The sequence below is a fragment of the Panonychus citri genome, unplaced genomic scaffold (genome assembly GCF_014898815.1).
Source record: "Panonychus citri isolate SS breed McGregor unplaced genomic scaffold, ASM1489881v1 Contig00141, whole genome shotgun sequence".
NCBI classification, from domain to species: domain Eukaryota; kingdom Metazoa; phylum Arthropoda; class Arachnida; order Trombidiformes; family Tetranychidae; genus Panonychus; species Panonychus citri.
This window is the reverse complement of record NW_026515546.1, coordinates 476,088-500,166: the sequence shown is the minus strand read 5'-3', so window position 1 is coordinate 500,166 and position 24,079 is coordinate 476,088. Positions and strand designations below refer to the sequence as shown.

The 24,079-nt window shown below is 31.9% G+C and overlaps 6 protein-coding genes across 6 annotated transcripts; 4 read left to right on the top strand and 2 right to left on the bottom strand.

The window, feature by feature from the left end:
• The first annotated feature begins 7,181 nt into the window (after positions 1-7,181).
• LOC128395754 (uncharacterized) lies at positions 7,182-9,955 on the top strand. Its single transcript, XM_053356230.1, has 3 exons — positions 7,182-8,863; positions 8,932-9,087; positions 9,169-9,955. The coding sequence occupies exons 1-3, from the start codon at positions 7,898-7,900 to the stop codon at positions 9,223-9,225; spliced, it is 1,179 nt and encodes a 392-aa protein (XP_053212205.1). The 5' UTR covers positions 7,182-7,897; the 3' UTR covers positions 9,226-9,955.
• Positions 9,956-10,485: 530 nt separating this feature from the next.
• LOC128395749 (RNA cytosine-C(5)-methyltransferase NSUN2-like) lies at positions 10,486-13,184 on the top strand. The gene is made up of 3 exons (XM_053356224.1): positions 10,486-11,276; positions 11,383-12,379; positions 12,470-13,184. Exons 1-3 carry the CDS (start codon positions 10,645-10,647, stop codon positions 13,058-13,060), a joined length of 2,220 nt encoding a protein of 739 aa, XP_053212199.1. The 5' UTR covers positions 10,486-10,644; the 3' UTR covers positions 13,061-13,184.
• A 272-nt stretch (positions 13,185-13,456) lies between these two features.
• LOC128395751 (protein trapped in endoderm-1-like) lies at positions 13,457-14,508 on the top strand. The gene is made up of 2 exons (XM_053356227.1): positions 13,457-13,798; positions 13,873-14,508. Exons 1-2 carry the CDS (start codon positions 13,458-13,460, stop codon positions 14,465-14,467), a joined length of 936 nt encoding a protein of 311 aa, XP_053212202.1. The 5' UTR covers position 13,457; the 3' UTR covers positions 14,468-14,508.
• Positions 14,509-14,548: 40 nt separating this feature from the next.
• LOC128395750 (mitotic checkpoint serine/threonine-protein kinase BUB1 beta-like) lies at positions 14,549-17,032 on the bottom strand. Its single transcript, XM_053356226.1, has one exon. The coding sequence runs from the start codon at positions 16,834-16,836 to the stop codon at positions 14,707-14,709; it is 2,130 nt and encodes a 709-aa protein (XP_053212201.1). The 5' UTR covers positions 16,837-17,032; the 3' UTR covers positions 14,549-14,706.
• Positions 17,033-17,158: 126 nt separating this feature from the next.
• On the bottom strand, positions 17,159-18,302 carry LOC128395753 (trafficking protein particle complex subunit 5-like). Its single transcript, XM_053356229.1, has 6 exons — positions 18,142-18,302; positions 17,956-18,044; positions 17,711-17,895; positions 17,587-17,638; positions 17,429-17,501; positions 17,159-17,363 (listed from the first exon to the last, which is right to left on the bottom strand). The coding sequence occupies exons 1-6, from the start codon at positions 18,217-18,219 to the stop codon at positions 17,271-17,273; spliced, it is 570 nt and encodes a 189-aa protein (XP_053212204.1). The 5' UTR covers positions 18,220-18,302; the 3' UTR covers positions 17,159-17,270.
• A 2,676-nt stretch (positions 18,303-20,978) lies between these two features.
• On the top strand, positions 20,979-23,509 carry LOC128395752 (otoconin-90-like). Its single transcript, XM_053356228.1, has 3 exons — positions 20,979-22,093; positions 22,232-22,341; positions 23,019-23,509. The coding sequence occupies exons 1-3, from the start codon at positions 21,546-21,548 to the stop codon at positions 23,171-23,173; spliced, it is 813 nt and encodes a 270-aa protein (XP_053212203.1). The 5' UTR covers positions 20,979-21,545; the 3' UTR covers positions 23,174-23,509.
• The last annotated feature ends 570 nt before the right edge of the window (positions 23,510-24,079 follow it).

Genomic DNA, 24,079 nt, shown 5'->3' with positions numbered 1-24,079 from the left:
ACTCACAAACACTTGCTGTGAAACAAGAAAAAACTTGGCTTGAAAAACTCAAAGACGAATTAAGCAATTTACTAATTGGTGTTATAGCCTTTTGTGTTGTCATTTTGTTAATTTTCAAATTATTTTCGATGCTGTGTCACATGATTGGACGACCAGTTGGCTCAGTAGCATTAGTTTCTTAATAACAATAATAATAATCCACCTCCATATATACCTAATCCTATGGCTATTAGTACATTATACTAATCCCTGTAATACTTATTGATTTTATCATTAGGACTTTTGTCTTTCTCCTTCTCTTTATACATCTAGAATTGTCACCATGAGTCACGAAGAGTGGATACCTGTCTTAAGCACCCGAGATAACATCGAAGAGTTGATACGCTCACAAACGTACGATGACGAGATTCAGATAATTGAACCTCAAATCCCATCTTATCTTATACCTGAACCCATTGTAAACCCTTTTAAGCTAACCTCCTACCTGTTTTTAGACACCAATGTAGTCAGAGATTACGAGTGCATCATCTGTCAAAATTTAGCAGAAAACCCATGTGTACATAAGGAAAACACTGGTTGTAAAGTTATGTTTTGTAGCTCTTGTCTTTTAGATTACCAGAGTCGAAATAACTTCGAGTGCCCCGCAAGATGTGGTTTACCCTTCAACCGCAGCCATCTGCGACATACCGGTCCCGTTTCAATGAATAATTTTCGTAGGTTATTAGTTCAATGCCCAGATAAGGAATGCAATCAAATTATGACGGTAAGACGGTACAAGGTCCACGTCCAAAGAAAACATCGAACAAATTGGCTTTGAGCAGTGGACTGGTCACCATAACGTCGGGGAAATGTTGGCAACCAAATGGATGCAACCCAACATTGCTAAATAAAGATGAGGATGAGGATGCGGATGAAGATGAAGATGAAGATGAGGATGAAGATAATGATGATGATGATGAAAAGGAAAATGTATTTTTAAAAACAGTAACAAGAGGGATCTCATCCCGATTAGTTAAACAAAATGAATAAAGTGTAAGATTTTTAACAAAGGTGAACCAGAGGTCACAATCAGCCTTCAATGAGAAAATCGTTTGCCCGGTCAAATACACTCATCTTCTCAATCACCTTTTCACTTCCAAGTCCAATTGATGCGCAACGATTTGTCCCTCCTGGTTGATAGCTTGAGCCAAATCTTCTCTTATGTTTCGCAAAAATTCAACGATGTTGAGGTGAACTTTTCGTTGTCGCCTTATTATGTCCTCACTATTATCGAGAGTTCCTTAATCGACTCACCATTGGACTCGGTCACATCTATTATCAACTTTAATTTACGATAGATAATCTCATTATCCTCGACCAGAGTCTTTAACATTGCACTCATGGAATCCAGTGAATTAACTATGGCATCAAATTTTTTACATGATGATGGAGATGATGAAATAGATGGAAGAGAGATGTCGAATGATGATGATGATGAAGCACTAAATGGCTCTGAAAACCGGAAGCGGGAGCACCAGCCCTTTTTTTAACTACTGTTAAGCACGCAAATGGTTTTTATCATATTCCATGACTTTTATTGAAATTAATATAAAACAAATCAGATAAAACTTGTTGAAAACAAAATTAGTTGAATTGAACTTTATCTTTCGATACATAAAAATCAAATGAACTTAATCTATGGTTTTTAATCTCTTATATTATGATTTCTTCTAATTATTTTAGTTCTTAAGTAATTCATGAGGTTTTGGATCATGAACTTATAGTAATTAAAATACTTAGTTGTAATAAATGCAGGTGATAACTAATTTCCTGATTAATATGTAAATGTTATTCTCTCTGAAGGTGTTCTTAATCTATACGTAAACAATGTAATGATTAAACAAATAGAGATGTTCCGTTCCGATTCATAAATTGATCGCGATCGATTTTGATTCGGAGAAATCGATCGATCTCAACTTTTGAGAGATCGATCTGTAAAAACACGTGACTTTAGACCAGAAATAGGAAAATTACGGGTTTTGAACACTGAATCTACCTTCAAATTAAGATATTAGCAAGATAAAAAAAGATTGTAGTGAAAATAGAAAAAATTTCTGCTTTTTTTGCCCGGAAATTTGAATTTTAGAGATCGAAATTGATCGATCCCTCAAAGAAATCGAAACAATAAATCGATCTGGCTAAAATCTATTCAGTCATACATAGATGGCGACACGTTTGTGTTGTCAAATCGTTCTACGGAGAACATTCGTTTCTATAGATGGACCGATCACGGATCTTAGCCGACAAAAATCGATCGCGATCGATTTATAAATCGGATCGGAACATCTCTATTTGTTTTTCCATTAGATTGTTTACGTTATCAAATAATTAGTTTCATTGTTCATTATTGCTTAATTTGTTTTGCTACAATATTAAATATTTATAATTATAATTTCTGGTGATTCTCCTCCTCCACCTCCACCACCACTTTCTCCATCAGCTGCCCCTGAACCTCTTTATGAAGGAAATTTTATGCAGGGCAATTCAGCTAATTTGTTGGTTTTCTTTTCACGATTTCTTAAAAACTACTTGGCCGATAGGGTCCATATTCCGTCTATGGAAGTTTGGGTGATACTCAATTGTCATATTTCAAGGTCAAGGTCATAAAGGTTATTCGTGAAAGAACGCACTTGAAGGTCATTTGAAGAACTTTTTGAAAACTAGAAATTTTTTTAAGCCTACCTGTGATGTTTTATCACTCCTGTACTTACAGGGTCTGATGCAATTTGCTTTCGGTAAAAAGTTATCTAAAGTAACCGATTTTGTTTTAGCGCAATACCAACGTTGCTTTGGAATATTATTATTTTTTGACTTCATGACCAAGCTTAAAAATTCTGGTTTTCAAAAGTTCTTCAAAAGTATTTTCGTTCTTCACAATAATCTTATGACCTTGACCTGCTGATGTAAACAGACAGGACTCATCAATAGTTTTGAAAATCTTGAAAAACCAACAAATGCTAATTATGTTGATGAAATTGGGTAGGTTATATTACAAGAAATACTTAGAATCTCAGTTAATATTTACTAATGCTTTTTGTTATTATTGTGATCAAATCACCAAACAATTAAAAAACTAATTAATTCAATCACAATTAACAATCAGCAATTAATTATTGATTGGTAATTAAGATAATGATGATGAGAAAACAACATGGGAATGTTGATTATGATGATGAAACATGATGTTCTGGTCATGATGATGAGAAAACAAGATGATTATGATGATGCTAATGATAATGATACTGGTGATGATGATAATGCTGATTTAGGTTGTGGCTCATAAGTCACCATCATTCCCAGTAAACAACAACAATTAATTGTGACAATTAATCAACAATCAACAATAACAATCAACAGTAACAATCAACAGTAACAATCAACAGTAACAATCAACAGTAATAATCAACAGTAACAATCAACAGTAACGATCAACAGTAACAATCAACAGTAATAATCAACAGTAACAATCAACAGTAATAATCATTATCATCATCATGAAACCATCATCATGAAAGCATCATCATCATCGTCGAGGTTGGTTTTCCCTTTCTTTCTCCTTTCTTTTTCTTCTTCTTTTTCCTTCCTCTTTCCTCCCTTGAACTCAATTGTCAGGTAGTCCGATAATTGCGTTTATCCTTTCCCTTTTCTGGCGTTCTGGTCGAGATCGGGTAGTCCGATCTCTATAGAATCATTCTTCTATCCCCTCAGATAGCCAAAATTCATCAGGTCAGGTAGTCTGACTTGGTGAGTTTCTCTTTCTTTTTCTCTTTCTTTTGATTCTCTTTCTCTCTTTATCTTTTCGAAGATATTCTGTTATCTAAGTGATTGAAAGATCGGATAAATTGTTTGATCGTGTAGAACGATCGATAATGATCAAGTTCGAACCTGACCTTCCCACAGATATTTTATTCAACTCTTAATCAATTAATCATTGACATTCTTAATTGTTAATCTCCGATCTTAATTGTTATTCCTTATTATTAATTATTCGATTATTGTAATCCTCTTTATCTTAATGTAATCTCAGTTAATTAATTATTCTCAGGTGGTCAATTTGACTATTAACTCTCTTTAATTCTCCCGAATTTTCCGAGAAAAGGTATAAAAGAAAATAGTTTTGATAAAATTGACCAGAGAAGAATAATTATCATTAATTCTCACCCACAAAGTCCATTAATTATTCTGTTTAACTTTATGTATCGTTTTATTAGTCACTGTGTTTCGACATTTAAGTTCATTTAATCAAGAAGATCACTTTTTACTTTCAACATTGTGCTCGTCATAATTTTATATGACATTATATTAGACGTTTTTTGAGCCAACCGGGACCGATGACTTATAAGGTTGATTTAAATTTCAAGGCTATGGCCCGAATACCATTTTTACATGGAATAAATCAAGCCGAGGCTAAGGTGATAATTAAAGAACAGTTGGCTGATCTGACATCAGCCAAGGCTATTCTAATTACCAAAAACAGCAATAAAACAATTAATGATTTGGTTGAACAAATATCAGCACTGGACAAGCTGTTCAACGAAGAAGCTCACAAAAATGAAGCCCTCCACAGGGAGAACATGGAAATGAGAGAAATGCTGAAAATAAAAGAAGGTCAGGAAGGAGAAGAAGAAATTTCATTCCCTGGTTGATGAAGAAAATGAAACAAGAATTTTCAATGAATACTGAAAAATTCAAGGAGAACCCACGAGGGTTGTAATATCTATGTAATCAAAATTCTATTCATTAATTGACAAAAGAGCTCATTAAATTTCGTTAATTTCCATTAATTAAACTTTCTCTTTTTTTTTAAATTTCACGCAAAAAAAATTCAGGAAAAACTTGATTCAAAACCCTCACTTTGATTCAGAAACCACCTGATCCAAAACCCTCAACATGATCCAGAGTCATCTTTTGATTAACTACTATTATCCCTCGAAGATAAAAGGCTACTCTCTCATTCCGGTAAAACTGTTGATCAAATGAAAAAAGTGCTCGATTCACAATGTTAAACCATACTAGTCTCAAAAATAAGTTGCAGGTCATTCTCGGCACTTGGGACTAATCGCCTTCCATTTATTTAAATACAACGGAATTGTGGCCGGAGCACTTTGGATATTTTTTTTACCAAAACAAATTTAACTTTCTGTAAGGGCATGAAAAGTTGTCGATAAAATAAAAATTTCATGATCTAAAACCCATCGTTGCTGAGAAAAAGCGACCCGAAATTTTAACTTCGAACTCGATTTTCTAGAAACTACAGGGCTATTCAGCTATTTTTATCGATGTTTTTTTGCGATTTTCTCAGCAACTGCGAACAGACAGAAACGAGACTTGAGTGGTATGAGTTTGAGCGATACTCAACTGTCATATCAAAAGATAAATTGATAGAAGAATAGAAGATTTTCAACAGTTATTCAATTAAACTGTAATATCTCAAGATCTGTAACAACAACGATCTCTAAACTCATTTTCCAGCGTTAAACAATGTGGAGTATAACTGAGCCACCTTCAGCTGACTCGAAACGCGTTATTTCACCGATGACCTGAATGACCTTGATCTTTTGATATGACAATTAAGTATCGCTCAAACTCATATCACTCAAGTCTCGTGTCTCTTTGACTCTTAGTTGCTGAGAAAATTGCAAAAAACATCGGTATAAATAGCTGAATAGCCCTGTACTTATCAGATCAGGAAAAAATAAATATATTTGGACTTCAAATATATGTGGCCTTACAAATACACAAAGTTTCAACTCTTAACTCAAAACTAAGATTCAACGACAATCCTCCTTTGCTAATAATTTCTGTAAGGTGTTTGCCTTGGTGTTAAATGATCGCTAACATCGTATTGGGTTGATTTTGTTTTTTAAATCACATGAGAGAACCCCTTTGGGTAACATATGATCATTTTTTTGTTTTGATTCAGTTGTTGATTTGTTTTGTTTGACAGTAATTAAGACACTGATTAGTTTATTGATTTGATGCAAAGTCTTTTTGATTGGCTAGTTTCAGTGTTTTAATTCAGTTTAATCATTGAGATTCGCAGTCTTTGAGTATTTTGTTGTTGTTTATTTGTTATTTGGTCTTTTGATTTGGTTTTCATTTCTGATTGTCTTTTTTTCCTGTTGATTAATTTTAATTGTCATGGCAGAATCTAATCAGATTGAGATTCAAGGAAATAGTTTGCATTTTTTATAATCTTGTTATCCATGGCACTTGTCAACAAAATATTATGATGAATACAAGTTGCATAAGTAGGGGCAAAGCATACCACTCTGGCACAATTTCTCTTTGTCTCTTCCCCCACCTTTCACCCTTTCTTTTTTCCTTTTTCTCTTTATTACCAAATTTCTTTCCCCCTCTTTTTCTACAAATTAACTTTTTCTTCATTTACAAATGAACTCTTAAACTAATTTCTTTTCCTTCTCTTCACCACACACCATTAACCCACTTCACACCCCACTTTTCTCTCTCTCCTTAAAGCTGGTCTGAATAATCGTTAAAGAAATTTAATTATCTTTACGATCATTAAAGAAATTTAATGATCTTTAAGACCATTAATGAAATTTAACGATCTATTACAGGTCTCAACAATTATATTTTTTTTCATAAATAAATAAATGAACGAAAAAATGATCATTTTATCATGTGTATTCGTAAGACAAACGATAAAATAGATCTTTAAGTTTGAAGTTTTATAACAAAGTTTCTTTTTAAAGTTTCTTTTAAAGTTTTTTCGAAAGTTTTGTTTAAAGTTTGTGAACTTAAGCTTTGTGATAAAATATATCTGAATCATATTCTAAATTGGAGCATCAAATACGAAGCATAAAAGTAAGTTGCTTTATTTATATCATAGTGTTTTATTTCATGTCAATTTTGTTTTCATCTACAATTGATGAAGACTTTAATAAATGTTATAATTTATACCAGATATCTCCATCTCAATTCTTGATAAGTTTCATCTCTCTCTCTCTCTTGTGTTTTTCTCTCTCTCTCTCTCTCTCTTGTGTTTTTTTCTCTCCTGTGTTAATCTCTCTCTATTTCTTCAGTCTCTTTTAGTCTCTTTGATTCTCTTTGAGTTTTTTTCCTCTCTATGTTGTATTAGGAATGGAACGATTATTGGAGAGATTACTCAATGCGATGGATGATTTCATCACAATTGATTGCGTAATTTTTCACGGTTGAGTGATCACAATTTTGTTTAATTTTGGTTATGCATGAGTGCATTTGGGGGGAGGTTTATGAGGGGGAGGGGCCGGAAGAAAGCGGAAGTAGTATTCCCCACCCCTTCCTGTGCCAGAGTAGTATGGAATGCCCCTACTTGCATATTAATCGAACGTAAATTACGATTGAATTAGTCGTATAATTGTTATAATTTGTCTCTTTCACAACAATAGATTCGCCATAATATAAGCCTTCACCTGAATTCGGAAATCTTTTAAGAGATGAATCTGAAAGTAGCTCTTCTTAAATCATCGACTCTCTAATTACTGCCGACCACTACCATAAACCCTTAGTAAATTAATTCAAATATTTATCATCTATCTATAGTTTAATTAGTAGGATAATTTCATTGAGCTAAATATGATTTCTTTTGATTATTATTGTTAATTATCGTGCTGAATAACTTTCTAATAAGTGAATGAGAAAAAAATCGATAAAATTGAATCAAATTTCACAAAATTGATTGAAATTGGCTATTAATGAACACACTCACGCTCAATCGGTTGACTTACATGTTAGATGATCTGAGAAAAAGGAAGCAATAAATGAAATTACGGAAGATATCTAAACTAGCAATCAATTCGACTAAGCAGTCACTAATTATTAGTGTATCAAATCGTCCATTATATGATCCAAAATGAATGTGGAAAAATCTAATAAGCGAAAAGTTAAAAGTTATCCAGAGTTACGAAGATTGTTTAATCTCGTCTTGATTGACTTAAATTACTTGACTTTTCCGAAACAATCAAAACGCTGGTATGTTTTTTTGTCTTTAATCATATTCATTTCAAGTGTATTCAGATTTTCCTACATGGCAGTAGTTTCGGAAATCAATGATGTTTCGTTTATCATTGGTGATTTTACAATCTTTTTACCGCCAATTCTCAAGCCAAAATCATCCGCTGCATTTATTATCTGGACTTTCTGTGCATTCAGGGTGATTTATATTTTCCATCAAGGTGAATCTAATCCGAAACTTAGACAATGGATAACCATTGGTCGTTTATTAGATTATCACCGATTGTCCCCACGATTACGATTCGTCTCAAAAGTACTAACCAAGTCAATACTTATACACCCATGGGGATCTGGATTGATAATATTTTTCTGTGCTTTACCTTCAGCATTTTATTATCCATTTAAATATTGGATATTTTTAATATTCTGGATGATTGTGACAATGGTCTACAGTTTATTACTTGCTTCGTATACATATAACTTTAATTTCATTTATTTTACTTCGATAATTGAATTTGCTGAGACAATTAACTCAATATCTTTGCCTTTGTCGGTTACAATTAATAGTTATCCAATTTGTGAGTTTGATAATAAGGTGAAGTCTAAATTTTCAGGAAAATTATCTCGACTAAGTGTTAACTATATTAAAAGAATCAAGAAATTAATTGTTGATTATCAATTTTACAATCAAATCAATACTTGTAATCATGTTTCTTCATTTTCTATGCAATTAATTTGCCTTTATCTTGCTTGTTTTGTATCATTGCCATTATACACTCTGAGTGCTGTTGTGGTTTTCACTATTAACCAATTTCTAGCTGGACAATCAACTCATTTTTTCATCAGCACCTATGGACAAAATAAAGTAAGAAATTGTTTTGATAGAAATGTGACCAAGTTTCTAATTGTTACTCTTAATTTTCTATTTCTCAGATTGATTCATTTTGCTCACAATTAAGACGATCACTTACTCTTGATTTAACAATTGGATACAAATTGAAGATAATTAACTTGTTGGAACATATTGAGAATCGAAACTTTTTCAACATTTTTGGTTCGCTCAACTATTCAACTCATCATTTTGTTCTGGTAATTATACAATTTAAATTGTTCTTGTTAATTGTTCTAGTCTTTTACTGAACCAAACATTTTTTCTTTTGATCATTTCAGAATATATTGGAATCGGCATCAACATTTCTCCTTTATACCGTTGTGGCAATGAAATAATTAATACAATTAACACTCTTCGATTCAAATTATCGTCAATATCATTAACTGTATTCGCGTTAATTTTTTAATTTACCAAAACAATCAAAATCAATATCGTCGATTATTGAACTTGCTTTAATTGACAAGATGAGGTTTTCATTAGTTTGAATTAGTTTGAATTATTTAGATATTTATGTAATTAATCAAAATGAGAAATCAGCATTCGTGTTATTAAAATATTCAGCTTATTCGTGATTAGATAATTAAGTTAATTATTGTTATCATTAATAACTTTTTTATTCTTATTGACTTTCACCTATGGATCTTTTGAGTAGATAAATTTTATCAACAATTAAGCAAAATAATCAAGTGATACAGTTTCTTAGTTATATTGACCATAATAACAATATACTGGATAAGAAGATTTGATTAATCACTGATTTAGTTTTAAAGATTAACTTCAATCAAATCAAACTTGAAATTTGAACACGTTCTGATTGTCGGAGACATTACTGTGTCTCGAGTTTAATTGTGTCAGATAACAATAACTGATTGTTAGCGATTAATTCACTCACGTGTTTAGTATAAACTGAATTGAAAAAGTTTTAACTTATTCATCCAATCAGATTAATGAATAAATCAATCTAATTATAGTTAGTAAACTATGAAATGTAATAGTTTGTTTTAATTGTCCAAATGCAATTAACTTTAACAATGGTTGTGTTTACATTGTAATTTTATGATCGTATTAAAATTTAATTGACGCAAACAATTTAATCTAGTTAACCATTTGAATTTTGTCTACCAATTTATTGATTTCCAAAGCAATTTGATAAAAATTTAGTGTAAATAACAATCAACAGATATGATTTGGTTTGAATTATCAATAATTTCGCAAGTTGTCACAAACAATTACCTCTCAATATAATTTGATTACTTTCATTAAATATCAAAATTCAGATTTTCTGATTGACATTTAATTATTAATTCATTTTATCCATAAAAATGAACTTAATTGGCAACAATTTATTGATATAAATATTGATCAATATTCAGATCGATACAGAAAACGATTCAATTATTCATCATCACAATTGCATGATTTCATTAGCTACTGATCATATCCAATTATCAGTTCATTGATTGTTAGTGTAAAACTCACGGTAAATTACTCACTTAATTAACGATTAAATTAACATTCCGAAAGAATAAGAGTAATTCAAATTTGGCGCTATTTTTTATTCTACATGTGGTTCAGTTCAATGAGTCACATTTTAGATTTTTAAATTTCAACTTGTTTTGGATTCGTGATTGTTAGTCAAATTTTGTTTCTCTTTGATTGTTTTAATTTATTTCGAGTTTTATTTTGATAAGGAGTTTTGTTAAATTATCTGTTCTCTTTTCTTAATCGTGAGTTTTGAATCGTTAGAGGTAATAATGGGTCGACGGTTTAGTAATAAAAGAGGAAAAGGTAAAAACAAGGAACGGAAAAGTGGCCGAGCTCCAAGAAGACCTGGAAAACCAGTGAATTATGCCGACATAGTTAAAGAAAATGATACTTATGTTGAATATTATAAAGCTCAGAAAATTGTTCCACCAGAGGAATGGGAAGATTTTATGTTTGCCATAAGAGATGAATTACCGGCCGCTTTTCGTATAAACCGATGTTGCATGGGACAAACATTAAAACTACGAGATATGATTAATAATAATGATAATTTTAGTGCAATCGTTAACCCTGATGGTAAAAAAGTGTCCGCCATTGCTGCTCTTCCTTGGGATAAAGAGGGTCTATCATTTCAATTCAATTATTCTCGGGTTGAGATAAGAAAATCTGAAGCTCTACAGCGATTACACTCTTTTCTTGTCTCAGAATCGGAAAATGGTTATATCAGCCGACAAGAAGCAGTCTCCATGATTCCACCTTTACTATTGGATATTCAGCCTCACCATAAAGTTTTGGACACTTGTGCCGCTCCAGGATCAAAAACAGCTCAAATCATTGAGATGTTAGATGTTAATCTAGAATCCAAGCAACAACAAACTGATCCAAACTCATTACCCATAAGGTAAATGACTAATTTTTCCATCGGTCATTTTGATTGACCCATTGAAACATTTTACATTTTGACTAACCAAGTTTTCACTCATTGTTTTGTTTTCCTTACTTTCTAGCACTGGTATGGTGGTGGCAAATGATGTTGACAATAAAAGGTGTTACATGTTAGTTCATCAAGCGAAACGATTACATTCACCTTGTTTCATTATCTGTAATCATGATGCCGGTGGAATGCCCAATTTTTTCACTCAATCAAATGGAACCAGAACTAAGCTTAAATTTGATCGAGTCCTTTGTGATGCTCCTTGTACGGGTGATGGAACCATTAGGAAAAATATCGACGTTTGGACAAAATGGACCATTTCAAATGGTAACAATTTTCACAACATTCAACTACGAATTGGTCGACGATCTCTTGAAATGTTGGCCAAAGACGGAATGATGGTTTATTCAACCTGTAGTCTAAATCCAGTTGAAGATGAAGCTGTTGTCGCTTCACTGTTAACACAAAGTCAGGGTACAGTTGAGCTTGTTGATGTTTCTAATCGTTTACCTGGACTTAAATATCTTCCTGGTCTCGAAACATGGGTAGTGATGCAAAAAGAATCTAAAATTGTCAATTCATTTGCTGAAGTTGAGGAAAACTTGAGAACTCAAATTCGTGAGTCAATGTTTCCTCCAGCAAACGCCAAGGATCTTAACCTCAATCGGTGTCTTCGTATTTTACCTCATTACCAGAATACTGGAGGATTTTTTGTTGCAGTTTTACGTAAAAAAGTTGATTATCTTCCCTGGGAGAAGCCAAAAGATTTGACCTCAAATAGTGACACTGAAAATGTTAAAACGGAAGAATCGATAACAGAGGAAGCGGAACCACCTAAACCTGACCATCCAAACAAGAGACCACGACGATCGCTTGGTTTCAAAGAAGATCCTTTCTTTTTCCTGACCCCTGAAAACGAGGAATGGATTGAGATTAAAAAATTCTTCAAAATCTCAGATGATTTTCCAGTTAATCAACTGGTTGTTCGATCATTAGGAGCCAAAAGAAACATTTACTTCGTTACATCTTCTGCTCGTGATATTATAACCAACAACGAAACTAACGTAAAGGTAACACAGAGATTAAATCAAATTTTCCTAAGAATTGTTATAACTAATTCATTCAATTTTGATTCTTTTTCCTTTCTTTCTCTATTTCAGTTCATTAACGCTGGTGTCCGTCTATTTTCACGAGCCGATGACAAAGTTTGCGATGTCGGGTATCGGATAACTCAAGAGGGATTAGCGTCACTTTATCCTTACCTAGATAAAGATAATATGGTTCCGTTAACAGCAAGCGAAATGGCACTTCTGATGAGCCAAGAGATGACAACTCATGAAGAATTGGAAAAAGTTACTCAGGAAAAACTTTCCACATTACCAAGTGGTTGTATAGTTGCCATTTATCGTGAACAATTAAATTCAAAATCACCGAGTGGTGAGATAATTAACGAGGAGATGGTTATACCTTTATGTATTTGGAAAGGTAAAACTACTGTTCGTCCTTTTGTCTCGAAAACTGAACGGATTCATTTTCTCCGTATTTGTGGTGGTGACACAAAGGAATTGGAAGCAAGTGAACTGAAAAGATTCCAAGAGAAACAGGAAAGAAAACAGGCCAGAATTGATGAGAGAAATCAACAATTACTCAAAGAAGAAGAAGAATCGCAATCATCAACAATTAAAGAAGAAACAATTGAAGAGATGAATTTACAAATCAATCAACCTGAAATTGTTCAAGAGACAAATTGAAACAATTTACAATCGTTTCAATATTTTAATTACAAAGATGAAACAATGACCAGTTAATCAAAATGAAGTGACCATTATCCTAATCTAAATCTATTTTTGATTAAATTATGTTTTTATCAAACAATAGATTAATCAATAATTTTTCTTGATTACAATCAATGTGAACAAAATGAAAACAAAAGGAAATCCGCTTTTCTTGATTAATCAAATTGATCAACAATTTGAAACAGGATAAAATTATTTTCTTTGTAAATTTTTTCTTCTCTCTCTCTCTCCTTACTCTCTAATTTGTTAATCAATCAGTTTATTGACTTGTAATTGAATTTGTTTTTAGTTAACAAAATCAAGTTTAATTGTGAAGGATGTTATTAATTACTAACAATTGTCCACAATTAAAATGTATTCATCTGAATGTACAACTCTGGTTCCTCGAGGTGCTGCTGATTTGGCAACAATTTCATCATTAATCATCATCTTAATCGGTGTTCCCGGTAATCTAATTGTTATCTTATCCCTTTTCTCAAGTTCTAAACTACTCTCAAATCCAACAACTAAATTCATAATCAACTTGGCAATAGCTGATTTAATTTTCTGTTCAATTAACTTACCATTAACATCAATCCGTTACTACACTTGCTCTTGGCCTTTCGGTGATTTGATCTGTCACCTTTATCCATTTTTATTTTATTCAAATGTCGCCGTTTCTTTAATGTCAATCACAGCGATAACAATTAACAGGTAAGAATTGAGAAGACAATTAACTTCTCCTCAATTGGAAATTTCATCTTGTTGTTTTTTCTGTTCGATTACAGATTAGTATCAATAACTTTCTATCGTCATTATGATACAATTTATCAGAAACGTTACATTCTCATTATGATCGCTTTTTGTTGGTTATTTCCGTTTTTACTTCTTTCACTTCCGATGTTCAAACTATGGGGACAATTTGGCCTCGAACCTTCAACCTTTTCGTGTACCATTTTACGATATCAAAATGGTTCACCGAAAAAGTTTCTCTTTCTTTTATCTTTTTTCATGCCAAGTTTAACAATTTTAATTTCTTATTCGATAATTTGGTTCAAAGTGATGTTCCATCCAACCAGAAGTAAAGACATGAAAAGGAAAACATGGAAAAGAGATTTAAAGATGACAAAGATGATTGTCATTCTTTTTCTCACCTTTATCACTTGTTTTGCTCCCTTAATGATTGCCAATGTCTTATTACCACAGGATAGATATCCCTATGTTCATATAATGGCTTCCATCATGTCCTGGCTTAATTGTTGTATTAATCCTCTTCTTTACTTTGCAATGGATGGAAGATATCGATCGGCCTTTAAACAATTCATCTCTGCTTCTGCTGCTGTAATCAATAGTAATCGAGGTGATACAACTTCTAATTTGTGATCAATACAATTAACAATTAAAAAAGAACACATTTTCCATTACAATTAATCAACCAGTAATGGTTTAGTGGTTATTACAATGTTTGCTTTTTAGTAATCTCACACATTGTGTTTAATGTGTTTTTATGGGATTTTGGGTGAGTTGATACATTTTTAAAAGATTAAATTGATTGGATGATTGGAAATTTTTTTGTTTGTTCACAATTGTTAGTCAGTTGATTGTAAAAAGTATAGAAAGTATTATTTTCCGGGAGTGGAACAAGACTTTGGGAGACATTCATCTTCGGAGTGAGGGACCATCATTGTGAATGCTTCTGATAGACGGTAATGCATAGATCCACGGTGAATATGTTCAAAATCGGACTTTGGGTCCATCTTTTCAAGCTTTTGTTTTAATGTGGTTGTGTCAGCATCGGCCTTTAAAGTGCTTTCACCGCCACGAGGAGGTTCACTGATATCGAAACGGATAAGAGGTGCATTCTCTGTGGGTTCATCTTTGTAAATTGTAAAATCTTTTACAGGAACGGGAGGTTTAGTAATCGGCATGGTTAAAGTGTTATCGAATCGAGACTCATCATAAGAACCATTTAGTAAATTTCTTACGATTGCTGATACTTCACAATTTTCTGGTTTCTTTTCTTGAAATAACTTTATGAGTGTTGATAATTTCGATTCTAATCCTTGGATCGCTTGGTCCATCTCTTTAATCTTGATTCCTCTTTCTTTCTCATTGATTTCTCTTTCTTTTTCTTGCATGATTCTTTCTTTCTCTTGCATAATTCTCTCCTTTTCAACATTAATTCGCTCGGTTTCACCTTCTTGTCTTTCTTTTTCTTGTTTCAACCTTTCAGACTCATTTGCTAATCTTTCAAGCTCATTTTGAACTCTTCTTTCTTCTTTTTCCTGTAATTCAGCGTCAATTCTTATTCTTTCCTGGTCTTTCGATTCTCTTTCATGGTCTTTGTTTTCTCTCTCGTGGTCTTTAATTTCTCGTTCTTTGTCTTTCAAGCTTCTTTCTTTTTCTTTGATTTCTCGGTATCTTTCTTGTTGTTCTCGTTCTTTTTCAGCATCAGCAATTCTTTTTTTCTCAGCTTCTTCACTTGTTTTATCCTTTTGCTCTTTCTCTTTTTCTTTCTCTTCTCTTTCGGCGATCTTTTCTTCGAGTGCAGCAATTCTCTGCAGTAAAGCCTCCATGTGTTCCTGGCGATTCCTGTGGTCTTCCTTCATTTTTTTGGCTTTGATAAATTTCTTGTAACGAATCTCTTCAAATGAATACTCTGTTCCACCAATGTACATTCTGTCTAAATCGCAATAAAATTTCTGGTTGGCAAGATTTTCTGGTTTAACTAATGGCGGTGAATCGTCATTTCTTTTTTTCACTTTGAATACATCAGCTGATATGGTTGCATTAAGAGGACTGTCACCAGTAACTGTTTTATCTTCATCTTCCTCTTCATAGATAACAAATTCACTTCGAGGTACAGCAATCGGCTTTTTCTTAATACGAAAATCGGACCATTTACCAGGTTTCATACTATTTTCTTTAGTATCGGTGACGATAGATGATTTAACTGAGCCTGTTGGCATAATCTGATCAGGTGTCATATTTTCTTCGTCGACATAAATTAAAGGAATAGAATTTGATGATTTAGTAGAGCTACTAGCTAATCCTTGAGAGCCAATTTTAATTGATGAGACACGATCTACTGGAGCGATGGCAACATCTTTCTTTATCCGAGGCTTCAAACCAATTAAAGCTTTTCTCTGAGGCTCTTCAGTAGTTGTTTCCATTTCTCCACAAACAATTTTCTTCGCAAGTCTAGTTTGAAGTTGGACACGAGCAGTTGTTATCTCATCTTGAGGCTCAGCACCAATCAACAAACCACGATCTAAAACATTATCAGCTTCTTTAAAATTACCAGCAGTCTCAAAAAGCCAAGACCAATCAATGTAGAAACTTGCTAGTTTAGTGAACACTTTTTTGGCAAACAGGGAATCATATTTTTCTAAAGGTTCAGACAATCGACGACGATATCGAGCAAAAACCGAATAAAATCTTTCATCATCACCATACCGAGAATCTTCAATGAACCGTTGAACACAATCAGTTAGAACATCCATTAATCTGCCTTCTTTACCACCACACGGATAAGATTGTTCAATCCAATCGATAAACTCTAACCAATTTTGAAGAGGATCATCACCATCATCTAATAAAATCTTCTCCTCATAAGAAGCTCTTTCAATGTCCAGACAATTAGTCTTACTAGCGGATTCTTCAATCTTACTAACATCTCGACCTTTGGCAAGAGGTTGAACATTTTCCTTACAAAGATACCAACTGGCATCATGTTGCGATTCATCAGCCATAATAGATGATACACTAAACTACAGTAAACACACAACAATTAAAATAAAACACAATTAAAACAAGATTAAAGTCAAAAGATTAATTGAATCACCAAAATAAAAGATGAAAAATTTTCCTCTCAAGTTTTGACAACAAAGACCAAATAAATTCAAACTTTTATTCTAACAAATGTGATTGGTTCAAATTTCTAAAAATCAACCAATCAGAACAGAGGAAAATTTTCCCTCTTCAAGTTTCCCTCTCAACATTAACTCCATCTATTGGAATTTTTTGTAAACATATTGTCTCTTTTTTTCTCTTCTTTTGAAAAAATTGAATCAATTTTAATTGTAAATTATAATTTATTAATTTTGAGGAATTTTGATTTTCTGTTTGAGATTAAAATTATAAAAACACCATTAATTGTGATCTCAATTTGTGATCTTTGTTTCACTTATTCCTTGGCTTTATCTCGGTCGATTACAGCTTGATCAAATTTAATCATGAAAGTGGTTCCTTTGTGCCAGTGAACTGTAACTTTAGCATTCTGTAATTAAATCAGTTATTTAATCAATTAGTTGATTCGAAATTGATTGGTTTTTGTTAACTTACGAAACCAGTTTCGTTTAAAACAGCTTCGATTATACCACCGATGAAAGAAGCACAATTTAAACTACCTTTATCTCTGTGGGAATAGGCAAGAGAAATTAAGTATTTTTTGGCAATTAAAATGGTTAATTGTTGTTAATAGAATGGAAATAAATTGTTACCTATTGTATGAAATATACTTGTTGACGATTGGATCACTTTCTATGATATAATCTATGTGGATGTGGAAGAGATGAAATTGATTAGATTGAATGAATTGTTTTTTTCTCTCAATTTTTAACTAACATGTTGTTGGATCATCATTTGAGTGCTCCAATTTATCAGCATCTTTGGCAAACAATGTTTTCCACAGGTTAGTTTTAATGAATATCAGCATGTTGATTAGTTTAGTTTCTCTTTTGAAATTTTTCTCTCGAAGAAATATTAAATCAACCATTCGTTGTCCAATATGATAACCCATCTCTGAAAGTCTAATGATGAAAGATACAAAGTATAACAATAAGAAAGCTCAATTTTCACATCCAACTTACTTTTTCTGTAACTCGGGAACTGTATACACTTTACTATGACAGTACTGAACCACTTCTGAGAATAAAAATGCAAATGCATTCACACTAATCTGCATAGAGAAGGAGAGAAACGAAAAAAAAAATTAAAGAGAAAATCAAATTGTGACAATTGTTATAAAATAGAAACAGTTAACTCATCAATCGTACCTCATATTTCACCTTCGGTAATGGCCGATCAAGTGGACCAATCTTTTGTTTTCCCGTGAAAACAGGAAATAAATCCATAGTTAAACGGAAAGACAATTAAATATAACAATTAAATTGACAAGATGATCACCAAATGTTAATCAATGAACAAAATGTAAACATTGAGAATTTTTTTCGCCGATTCCAGTGACATCTGTTGGTCGAAAAGAAAAGAAAACATTTCGTTTCTTTTTTTTTTAATTTCTTTTCAATTTTTAATTTGAATTCCCTTGTGAACTTAATTGTCATTCTAAATTGTTGCTGGTTAACACTGGGTATTTTCTTTTAGTTTTCTGATTTTCACCTTGACTTTGAAATTGTCGCATTACCGATACCTAATAAAATGGACTATTTTTACCAATATTACAATGATTGTGATCACCATTCAACCTTTTCCCCTTTAATTGCTGACCAATGTTATTGTCCATCATCAACGTTTCTTTTATCATTGAATATTATTTTATTGGCTATTCTCATCTATACCTTTACTATGGAAAAAATTACCATCACAATTAATCCAAAATCACCTTTTATTGCCTTGAGTGAAAATGTTTCACCTTTGTCACCAACCATTGGGTCATCATTATCATCACCAGGATCAATTTCAATGGGTAAAGGTGACATTGATTTACCTTCAGGATCATTGGAGTTATTGAGATTACCTTCAAAATCATCTTCAGAATCTTCCAAGGTCATGATGAAACCACAAATATCGACATTTAATTGTTTCCCGTCACCTTCCGATAGTTTATTTGGTCAACAGAATGATGAGAAATTGATTAACTTGGAATCAACCAACATATTCAATGAGCCTCTTTCAAGTCCAACTGATTCATTTGAATCATCAGCTTCCACGAGGAGGAAACTAATTAAGCCTGATTTTAGTTTGAGCTTTTTTGATTCCTCAATATCATCAACCTCTATTCCAACCGATGATGATAGTCGCATGTCAAAGGTCAGAGAAGACGAAGACGATAGTTTCAAAGATTTCAACGTTCTCATACACAGTGGCCAAGAAGAAGATTATTTTTGCCGATAATCAAATCACTGGAAAATACTTTTAATTATTTCAAAATCACTCATGATCCATAATCTTTGTTATCCCTTTTTTTTTAATTGTCGATTTTGTTAACCCTTCAACCTTTAATGAGCTGAGCTCATAATCAACTGATTATCTTCATGTAAATTTCATGTAAATCTAATCGCCAGCAATCAAATGAAATTGTGGCAAAACTTTTCATCGATGATCCAGATCCAAATGACATAGAACTGTTACTAAATTAAACAGTCTTTCAATTACAATCAACTAACAATATCAACGTGGAAGCAAAAAAAAAACAAAGTGATCTTGATTCGAGAATTGTGAAAGCGGGAAAATAAAAACAATTCTGATCAGTTCGAACCTGAGAAATCAGAGCCAGAAAATCAACAGAAAAAGTAAAATGCTGACAACAATTAACAACAACATGGAACCAGATTGACGTTGATTAAATGATCTAATCACTAGCAAGAGAACCATAAAAATCAACAATTAAACTGTAACAATCAAAAATAATAGTACACTAATTAAGTGAATGTATGTCCAGCTAAGGGTCAGTTAATTTGAGTAATAACAATCAGAATATAATGGATAATAATTAGATGGAAGAGAAAGTAAAAAAAAAGAGATTGGTCAATTTTAAACATTCCACTTTCTCCAGGAAGCAATTTAATCATCAGGTAACAAAATCTACAAAATGTTAATCAACTAATTAACTAAATAATCAAGCTAACGTTGCGTGAGAATTTAAATTATCGTTATGCTCCTTGAATCTTCCTTCTTCTTCAATTGTTAATTCTTACTTTCGAAAATGATTTGTTAATCATTCGAAATGATTATTAAACAGTGTATCTATTTAACTACAATTATATTAACAATATCATCGTCATCATATTGACCGGAAACTTAATTGATGAATACAAAGTGACCCGGAATCTGAAAAATATTATTTCCAAATAATGAGATGAGATAAATGACAGTGAAATCAATTAATTAACGACCATCAACAATCAACAAACAAAAAGTAAATTAAAAGATAATTGTAACAATTTAGCCTTTATTTTTTTCTCTCTCTCTCTTCTATTGGCCAATTAGGAAAATTAGATCAAATTAATTTAGTTTAACAGATACAAACAATGAGAGAGACATTAAAAGTAATCATTAAAATTGATCGACATTTAAAACAATATTTATAATGTATTCGTATTGTTGTTAACTGTTAAGTAGTTAATATATTTCAGGTATTATCTTAATCACTACAATTAACTTAAACAATATTTGGTAAACCATTTCAACAATTTATCTCTCCTCCTTTTCAGTTTAATATTTCCACCACAATTAAAACCACCCACCGAAGAGTAAGAAAAGTAACTTTCACTAATCACAATTAACACTTGATCTTCAATGGAGTAACAACAATAACAGAAAAGTTGGAAAAGTTTTTTTTTTCTCTATTCGAAAATGATTACTGGTCATTCTGTCCCATGGATGACCCAGTGAATTGATTAATTCACAATTGGGTTGAAGAATCGGTGTTTTCTCATATATAAATTGACGAAGATCAACCAACAATAACCGAAACAATTAAATTTAATCGCGTTCGACGAGCATTTTCTTCACTTTCACTTTTCTTCTTCTCTTCTTTTTTGCTTCGAGCCATTTTCTTTTTTTTTCTTCATCTTCTTTTCTGAAACTCTCACTTCGTGATTACTGTTTTCACTTTCATCTTTTTTTTCCTTCATCTTCTCTCTCTCTCTCTTTCTCTTTCTCACTTTCTCTCTTTCTACACCTTAGTCATCTTCAGTGTCATCAACATTTCATCATCATTATCATCTCTACCTTCACCATCATCGTCCGTTAATCATCCTCATCTCTAAACCACAACAACATCAACTGTGTGTTCGTGCCAAAGGGATTACAATTAACCATTGAAAATATTGATTCGATTTTTTTTCTTTCTTTTTTTTTCTCGTTTTCGATTTTTTCAACTTTTCAAATTTTTTTCTTCTCCATCATCTCCTCGTGTCACTCTTACCTGTGATGATTTACCTGATTACCTCCAATTCACTCAGCTAACGACCATTTTTTTGTTCTTATCCTTAATAACTTTTCCATTGGTGTTTTTTCATTGTCGTTTTCTCATCAATTGTGTGAAATGTTAAGGTTTTTAGATAATCTTTCTAGTCCAATGGTAACCGTATTATTATGACGGTAATTAAGGACAGTAATTATCAATTTACCTATTATTCTACCTACCCTCATCTTCATCTTCATCTTCATCTTCATCTTCATCCTAATCATCAACTAAATCATCACACTGAACAAAATGATCAATTTCCCTCTACAAAGGTTATCCTCAGTTCGTTATCCAATGTCCACAACTACATTTGGCTTAACGATTGTTTTAATTTTTCTATTTATTTTAATCAATCTGATTAGCTCATTAGAAAACAATCAACAAATTAACAATTCAACCGATAAAATAATCATAATTAAAACCATTGAGATGCAATCAAACTCATTGATAATCAGTGTTAACAATCAAAGTGACACTGAAAATTTAAAAATCAATAAAAAAAGTGTCAACAACAAAAATAAAACCAATCAACTAATACCAATAGCAAATGATGAAAATGTTAGTAATCAATTGATGATAAGCTCAAATGTTACTAGTAAATTGTTATTGGATGATAGTGATAATCATCATCACCAATTAACTAATAGTGTTCATCGTTCCCTTCGTGTTAAAAGAGGCTTAATTCAATTGGCTTCCATGATTAAATGTGTCTCTGGTTGTGAACCTTTTCAGTACAAAGGCTACGGGTGTTTCTGTGGCCTCTTTGGTTCCGGTAAACCCGTTGACCCCATTGACAGGTTAATTGAACCATTTAAATTATATCTCCTTTTCTTCCCACCTAATTAGTAAAACAATTGTGTCTCACCTGAAAACTGTACACTCTTAATTGTTACAACAATTAACTCTTTCTTTCTTTATTTCTCTAATTGTTTCAGATGTTGTCTTAAACATGATCATTGTTATGCTATGGCTCCTTGCCATCAATTGCTCCTTTATCTTATGCCATACAGTTGGGATTGTGTTGCTCCAGGTTATGCTAATTGTGGTGAGTGATTAATTTAATAATAGGTTAATCAATTAATAGAATCAAAATTTAATTCTCTTCACAATCATAACAATATTTGTACTTTTCATTTCACTTGGTTACTCTTTGTGTTGACCATTCAAATTTGTATCCAGTCTTGTGAATCTTCAAGTTATCATTTTAATCATTTGCTCACCTTAATTGTAATAATAATTGGAATTATCATTCCATTGATTTGATTATTATTATTAACTCATTTAACCTTTAGGTAGTTTACGTATTACTCAGCAATTAGTAATTTTTTCTTAATCACTTTTAATTGAGTGTTTTTTTTTTTGGACATTTACAAGCACTTCAACTGACCATTACTCTTGCATCATTGTTTATGTTTGAATATTGCAATTTATTGATTAATTAGACTGATTATTTATGGTCTTTAGTATTGGTTTCACTTTCACTTTACAATTTAAGGAATCTAATTAACACTCAGGTTAATCTTATCTTGTGCCAATCCGATTATCCTTTTAAATGTTAATGTTAATGTTAAAATTTAATCTGGTGTTAAGGAAAAGAGGTCAATCCAAAGAGATTACCATTAGATTGACCAATATACTGACCATTTTTTTTTCTGCCCGAAAAAAACTTTAATTGTTTCGAAAGTTTAATTTTACTTTTTCTCATCTAATTTAACCATATAGCTCTCGCTGATTATTCACAATCAAAGGATAAATGTGGTTTCTCATTATGTGAATGTGATCGGATCTTTGCTGAATGTATTAGTAAATATCCTTGTCCATCATCCAAAGCCAAATGTCCATACAAACCAATGGTACTGACCGTTTATGGTAAATAACAATTGACCCAAATAATCAACAGCCATCTTTTTTTTATCCATCACCTAATAAAACAAACACACACTGACCATTGTCCATTGTTAACAAAGAGTGGAATCTTTTTCTATCTCTATTACAATATCCTCTCTTTGCCATTAACTAAATTGTGTCATCTCTCATCTTCTCATCATCATCATCATCATCAATGGTTCATCTAATTTATTATCATCATATTTTTTTTGCTGGAAAAAATTACCTGTTGAAAATGTTCATCATCATCATTAACCGTTATCTTCATTAAGTTAATCATAAAACAAAATAAAATGATAAATTGTGCTCAAAACAAACAAACTAAATTATCTGATCAAGTTCATTGGCGATTGTTCAATTTTTTCATTCAGATGATTAGTAAATTGTTATAATAGTTTAAAGGTTACTCGGAAATGGACTCAGGGTCAAGGGAGAACTGAATTAACGATCTTTTTTTTTCTTCTTGATTATCGGTCAATTAGTAATCATCTTTATCCATCTACATTGGGTGAAAGTTTAACTATATTTCAAGATTTCAGGTCATGGCCTCAAAAACTGTATCAATTGCTAATCTAAATGATTAACAATTATCCCATCATAGTGATGATTATGATGATAATAATGATACAGATAAAAAAGACACAATTTTTTACCAATGCAAACAGTTAATTGTTATAATGATTAGTTGAATTTTCCAAGGTAAATAACGATTTTTACAGTTAATTGTGAGCAAAATGAAATTGAAAAAGTTTAACAATTTAAAGGGAGAGAGAAAGAAAAAAGTTAGATTATTATTAATTGATTGTGAGAGTTAATTGTTGATCAACTAAATCACCTTAGGCTTGATTGTTGATTGCGAAAAAAAAATGATGAGCTAAGGTTAACTTTTTAATTGA